Source organism: Penaeus vannamei, chromosome 8 (assembly GCF_042767895.1).
Source record: "Penaeus vannamei isolate JL-2024 chromosome 8, ASM4276789v1, whole genome shotgun sequence".
NCBI lineage: Eukaryota > Metazoa > Arthropoda > Malacostraca > Decapoda > Penaeidae > Penaeus > Penaeus vannamei.
The window spans coordinates 41,111,250-41,118,749 of record NC_091556.1 but is presented as its reverse complement, the minus strand read 5'-3'; the positions used below and the strand labels follow the sequence as shown (position 1 = coordinate 41,118,749).

Here is a 7,500-nt window from a genome sequence, read left to right as displayed (position 1 = left end):
GTGATAAACGACATTGACGTGAAACCCCAAGCGGTAAATAAGGGAATTATTGTCGCTAGGATTCTGTCTTGACCTTTTTTTTTTAGAATTTTGGTTATCAACTTTATTCTATGATATCTTTTTTTTTTATTCGTTGCTGTCATATTTGCAGCATTATATAAAAATTATAACTGTCATTTTTGCAACATAGTATAATCTTTTATTTATTTTTTATTTATTGTTATTTTTGCTACACTGTACATGCCTTATCATATATTCTTTAAAGTAGTTTTTTCTTTCTTATATTTCTTTAACTTTTCATACGACTTCTTATCTCTTTTGTTTTACTCTTTCTACAGATCTTCCCCTCTCTTCATTCCGTCCCGCTTATGCTATCTCACGTACTCCATTTCCCCTCTTTCATCTCAAACCTTTACACCCTTCCCTCTTTCCTCTTCCCCCCGCTCCTCCTTCTCCCTTCGCATGCCCCGAAATTCTGACCCTGAACCCCCCTTTTTGGCACAGTCATGCAACCGTCGGGCACCGGGGGGATTCCGGATAGCGCCTGCTTTCCATCTGTCTCTTTCTCTTTCTCTTTCTCTTTCTCTCTCTCTCTCTCTCTCTCTCTCTCTCTCTCTCTCTCTCTCTCTCTCCCTTTCCCCCTAACCCTCCCTCTACCTCTACCTCTACCTCTACCTCTACCTCCTCTCTACCTCTCCCTCTCTCTCTCCCTCTCCCTCTCCCCCTCCCCCTCCCTCCCTCTCTCCCGTCACCTCCCTCCCTCCCTCTCCCCCTCTCCCCCACCTCTCTCCCTCTCCCCGTCCCACCTCCCTCCCTCTCCCCCTCACCTCCCTCCCTCTCTCTTTCCCCCTCCCTCACCCTCCCCGTCCCCCTCCCTCCCTCTCTCCCCTTCCCCCTCCCTCCCTCCCTCCCTCCCTGGGCGTTCTCCCTGCGTGGCATCCGGGTGTTCGCCCTTGATTACCGTGTCTCCCCCCGCCCGCGCCCGCCCGTGTGATCAAAGGCACGCCACCGCCGCTGATCCACGGGGCTTCCCAGGGGGCTCACGAGGCACGGGGCGGGAGGAGGACGGGTGGGTGGCTCGGGGCTCTGCTGGGAAGCCGCGGACCCGTCGTCTGAGGAAGGCCTTGGGCATGCGCGGACATATGGGTACGTGGGATGTGGTGGTTATATGATGTGAGGGTATGTGGGGACGGGTACATCCGCTGGCACGTTCGCACACGCACGCACACGCATAAACATACGCACAAGCATACACATACACACACACACATACACACACACACACACACACACACACACACACACACACACACACACACACACACACACACACACACACACACACACACACACACACACACACACACACACACACACACACACACACACACACACGCACGCACGCACAAACACACACACACACACACAAACACACACATGTATATAAAAAAAAAACGATATCCGACACTGAAAAAAGCGCCAGCACAGCCCACCGCCGCCCACCCACACAGGAAGCGCATCCACTACGCCCTCTCCGCCCACTCCGCCCACTCACCCTCTCGGCGCTCTGGGGCTGTTTGCTGTCGACGTCGAAGGACTCGGGGGGCAGGTAGTTCCCGTGGGGGTGCACCGGGGAGTGAGGGGGCGTGGACGACAGCTCGACACGCCCACAACGCAGCAGCAGTACGCCCTCGGGGGTCACTACGCCCATGCCTGTCGCTGCCGCATCGCCTGTAAGAACAAAAAATTGAATTGTTAAAAATAAATAAATAAATAAATAAATAAATTGTACAACACACCAAAGTTTTCAAATACAAAAAAAACGTCTACACGGCTATATACATTTCTCCTCTCCTTCTCTCTCTTTCTGTCTCCTTCCGTCCGCCTCCCCCCCTCCCCCCGCCCTCTCACCGAATCTCCAACACCCTGAAGAACTAAAAAAGAAAAAAAAATCACCCTGAAGAACAAAAAATAAAAAAAATAAATAAATAAAAAATCACACTGAACTAAGAAAAAGAAAAAAAAATCATTATCTCGTAGCCCAATTCTTCCCTATTCCTGTCCACTCTCACCAAATACGTGCAGCCTACTCGTTCTCCCGGTAGGCCCCCCGAGGCGAACACACAGGTCGGTGAACGCTCAAGCTGTGATATACTAAATTAGGGAATTAGGGATTTTTGTCTGTTGGGGGATAAAAGGAGGAGGAGGGGGAGGGAGGAGGAGGAGGAAGGAGGAGGAGGAAGGAGGAGGAGGGAGGAGGGAGGAGGGAGAGAGAGAGGGAGAGGAGGGGGAGGGGGAGAGGGAGGGGGAGGGGAGGAGGAGGGAGAAGGGGGAGGAGGAGGGAGAGGAGAGAAATGATAAGAAGAAAAAAATAAAATAAGAATAAGGCGATGAAAAAAATACAGAAAATGAGAAGTCATAAAAAAAAGAAGAATCAGAAAAAAACAAGGAGGCTAATAACACAAAGAGTAATAAGGAAAAGAACAAGAATATTTCCCTCCTCCCTTTGTTTGTCCTCGACGTTCCTCTCAGGAAAAAAAGAAAAAAAGGAAAAAACAAAACAAAAAAAAAACATCCGGCCTGTAAGAGCACCCCGGGAGCTGTGACGTCACTGGGCAGGACGCAGGAGAGAAAGAAGGTGCGGAAGGAAGGAAAGAAAGGAAGGAAGAGAAGAAGTAGGGCAGGCGCACGCTCTCCGCTCACAGGCGACTGGGATTTGAGGGAGAAACGGGACGGAAGGCAGTAAACCGATTGCTAGAAGATAAATTCGTTATGCGTGTTGAGTGCGCATACACACACACACACACACACACACACACACACACACACACACACACACACACACACACACACACACACACACACACTCACACACTCACTCGCACACACACACACGCACACACACACGCACACACACACACACACACACACGCACACACACACACGCACACACACACACACAGAAACACTTGCGCACGCACACACACACACGCACACACGCACACACACACACGCACACACACATAAACACTTGCTCACGCACACACACACACGCACGCACACACACACACACACACACACACACACACACACACACACACACACACACACACACACACATACACACACACACAGACAACAAACAAACACACAAATACAAACACACACACAAACAAACACACACACACACACAGACAAACAAACACACAAATACAAACACACACACACAGACAAACAAACACACAAATACAAACACACACACACACACAAATGCAAAAGTATTACATCGAGAGCGTTGCGAAATAACCGGAGCAGTGATGTATCTTTCTCAATCCTCCGCGGAACTATTTCATCTGGATTCCCACGTATTTCTCCAGCTCAGGAAAACAACAACACATACACGAACACCGACGAATCATTCCGTACATACACGAACACCGACGAATCATTCCGTACATAATTCTTCACATAATCGGCATGCCATTTGCAAAATTGTCATGGAGTAATAAACTATAGAAAAGAATCTTAAATCACCTAAATAGTTTAATGTAGCTGGAATACTGCTGCAACATGATTAGTCCTGAGTTTTACAATCTAATTAAGTGTAACTGCAAAATATGTATTGCTCATTTCCATACAATATTTAATACTTCAGCTGACCATACGTCTCAACTGCATTCCTCTAAATCTTGTTCAAATAAAACACTTCGAATTCTTTCAAGCTTTCAATTCTTTCAATTCTTTCGTAGCTGGAGTCACCGCTGCTATCTATTGTTTCAAACAGACCAAGTATAATTCCAAAATACACAAGAAGTTTGTTTCTTACCCGTAATTCTTTGTTATTATTCACAATAAAAAAACAAAAACATTACGTGAACAATACCGTAGTTGTCCATTAAAAAAAAAAAAAGTCCTTGACAAAACAACTTTTCCCTCCCATGCATAAAGAGCGTTTGTGTGCACACCATTTTATATTCATACCGACACAATTATTTTCTGAAACTCGCAAGTGTGTGTAATGTGTTTACGTGGGCGTGTGTGCGGATTAGTACCCGTGCGGATATGCGGGAAGGGAAATATGAAGGGAAAGTTCTGGTTTAAAAGAAAATGGAGAAAAATCTGAATAGATAAATTTAGAAGGCAGGGTAACGGGGGGAGAGGAGAGGAGAGGAGAGGAGAGGAGAGGACAGGAGAGGAGAGGAGGGGAGGGTAACGGAGGGAGGGGGGAGGAGAGGAGAGGAGAGGAGAGGAGAGGAGAGGCGAGGAGAGTAGGGATGAGAAGAGCAAAGTAGAAGAGATAAGGGGAGAGAAAAGAAGAGGTGAGGCAAGGAAAGTAGAAGAGAGGAAAAGAGAAGAGAAGGGAGAAGAGAGGAGAGGACACGAGATGAAAAAAGGAGTGAGGTAAAGTGAGGAGTGAAAAGAAGAAGCAAGGTAACCAGAAAGAAGGAGATATCTCGAAAAATGAGGAGAAAGGAGAGGAAAGTAGAGAAGTGGGAAAAGAAGTAAAGAGAAGTTTGATGAGGTGAGGTGAGGACAAAATAAACGAGAAAACAAGAGAGGAGAGGAAAGAAAACGACTAAAGAGAATATACCATGAGAAAAAAACGACATAACGCCAATGAATACAAAATAGACATCAACGATCTTAACACAGTGACGCTCCTTGAAAAAGAATGATGAAGACACACTACCAGAGTGGGCGGGGGGAAGGTAGGGGGGAGGGGAGGGGGGGCTGGGGTCTATAAGAGTAGTGACGTCGCAGAAGGAATCATTAAAACAGTCTTACTTTTTGCATTTCTCTATTCATTCACATTCAAAAATGGAGAAAATGAATAACCAAAGTTTCCCCTCGGTGCACACTTTCTTTGACGTCATAATTAATTAGTAAACTCTGAAGTCTACTTGAAAACTAATGTCGACCCCCAGTATACCTCCCCTCCCCCCCCTTCTCCTCCTCCTTCTATTTCTTAGCTCTCTGTTTGTCATACTTTTTTATCTTTTTTTTCTCTCCTTTCCTCTCTCGCTCACTCATTTATTCTCTTTGTCTCTCTGTCTGTCTGTCAGTCTGTTTGTATCTCTCTCTCTTTCTTTCTCTCGTTTTTCTCTTTCTCTCCTTCACCTTCTCCATCTTCTCCTCCATACTCCCTCCCTTATCCCCCTCCCTCCCCTCCACAACAACGACTCCCCCCCAACAACCCCGTACCCACCCCCGCCCCCCTAAGACCAACGACAGTTACCTCTCACCCCGCAAAGATTTTATCGCATTTCTTCTCTTATTCATCCATACATTCTACCTCATTTCTCCGTTTTTTTTTGTTTTTTTTTTACCCTTTCTCTCTCACACGACAAAAGGAAAAACACCAAAAGGTTCCTCGTAGAAGTTTAACGAAGAAATTACCCATTGGTAGACGGTGGAGAGGGGGGAGGGGAGGTGGAGAGGGAGAGGGAAGAGGTAGAAAGGGGTGGGGGGAGGTAGAAAGGGGTGGGGGGAGGTGGAGGGGGGCGGGGGAGGTGGAGAAGGTTTGGGGAAGTGGAGAGGAATGGGGGAAGACGTAGAGATAGAGGGAACAGATGGAGAGGGGAGGGGATGGAGAGTGGGGGAAGGTGTAGAAGGAGCGGGGGGAAGGAGGAGAAGGGATAGGGAGAGAAGTAGAGAGGGGTAAGGGGGAGGACATAGAGAAGCGAGGGGAGGGGAGGGGGATGTGTATGCGCAGAGGAACGGCTGATTATCGCAATGGGTAATTACGGAGCCAAATTCGACGTTCGCGTAATGAGGCTTATTCAGTATAGGAACAATGAGTGATTCGTCATCCGAGCGAAAGGGAGAGGGAGAGGGAGAGTCAAAGGGAGAGGGAGAGGGAGAATGGGAGGCGGAGTGGGAGAGGGAGAAGGGGAACTGGAGTGGGTGAGGGAGAGAGGGAGCAAGAGTGCGAGGAGGAAAGAGGGAATGAGGAAGGGCGGGAGGGACAGATAGATAGACAGAGAGAGAAGAGAGAGAAGAGAGAGAAAGAGAGAGAGAGAGAGAGAGAGAGAGAGAGAGAGAGAGAGAGAGAGAGAGAGAGAGAGAGAGAGAGAGAGAGAGAGAGAGAGAGAGAGAGAGAGAGAGAGAGAGAGAAGAGAGAGAAGAGAGAAGAGAGAGAAGAGAGAGGAGAGAGAAGAGAGAGAGAGAGAGAAGATAGAGAAGAGATAGAAGAGAGAGAAGAGAGAGAGAGAGAGAGAGAGAGAGAGAGAGAGAGAGAGAGAGAGAGAGAGAGAGAGAGAGAGAGAGAGAGAGAGAGAGAGAGAGAGAGAGAGAGAGAGAGAGAGAGAAGAGAGAGAAGAAAGAGAAGAAAGAGAAGAGAGAGGAAAGAGAGGAAAGAGAGGAAAGAAAGAAAGAAAGAGAAAGAGAGAGAGAAACAAAGTGCAGACACAACGGGAAAGAAGAAAGAGCATCAGAAAGAGCACGATAAATAAAACAAAGAAGAGGAAGAGGAAAATAAACCAACAAAATGGCGTCGTCGGCACTGGACCATTCACGAACGCAGACAAAAGGAAGAGAAAGAAAGCACACGACTTGGAAGAGGAAGGAGGAAGAAGGAAAAAACGAAAAAGAAGACAAAAACGAGCTAGACGGAGACATCGCCTGAGGGAGAATATGAATAAAAAGAAAGCACTTCACCAATGAATAGCTATAGTGGGGCGAAGAGGAAGAGGAGGAAAAAAAAGAGAAGAAAGAGGAAAGGGAAGAGAAAAAAGGAAGAGAAAGAAGAGGAGGAAGGAAAAGAGAAGAAAGAAGAAAGGGAAGAGAAAGAAAAAGGAAAAAAAGAGAAGAAAGAGAAAAGGGACGAACGAATGGAAGAGGAAGAAGAAGAGAAGACAGAGAAAGGGGATTAGAAAAGGGGAGAGATAGAAGAGGAGGAAGGATAAGAGATGAAAGAGGAAAGGGAAGAGAGAAAGGAAGAAAAGGGAGACGCCGGAAGAAGAGAAGAGAAAAAGTAAGAGAAAGGAGACGCCCGGAGGAACGGAGTGCGAGGGAAAACCGCCAAGAGAAAAAGAAGAGTTGGAAGAAAAAGAGAAGAAAGAGAAAGGGAAGAGAAAAAGGAAGAGAAAGGAGATGCCCGGAGGAACGGAGTGAGAGGGAGAACCGCCAAGAGAGAAAGAAGAGGAGGAGGTAAAAAGAGAAGAAAGAGAAAAGGGAAGAAAAAAGCTAGAGAAAGGAGACACCGGGAGGAATGGAGTGAGAGGAAGAACCGCCAAGAGTGAAAGAAGAGAAGAAAGAGAAAAAAGGAAGAAAAGAGACACCGGGAAGAACGGAGAGGGAGAACCGCCAAGAGAGAAAGAAGAGAAGAAAGAGAAAAGCGAAGAAAAAAGTAAGAAAAAAGAGACACCGGGAAGAACGGAGTGAGAGGGAGAACCGCAAAGAGAGAAAGAAGAGAAGAAAGAGAAAAGCGAAGAGAGAAAGGAAGAAAAAGAGAAACCGGGAGGAACGGAGTGAGAGGGAGAACCGTCAAGAGAGAATGAA

General features: G+C 47.0%; 1 protein-coding gene across 3 annotated transcripts in view; it reads right to left on the bottom strand.

Moving 5' to 3' along the window:
- The window catches only part of LOC113812424 (tyrosine-protein phosphatase non-receptor type 13), a 324,727-nt gene that overhangs the window by 79,053 nt on the left and 238,174 nt on the right, over positions 1-7,500 (bottom strand). For all 3 annotated transcript variants that reach the window (XM_070124663.1, XM_070124665.1, XM_070124664.1), the window contains exon 3: positions 1,556-1,731. In XM_070124663.1, the coding sequence (XP_069980764.1) occupies positions 1,556-1,731 (176 nt within the window). The remainder of the gene's footprint in view (positions 1-1,555; positions 1,732-7,500) is intronic.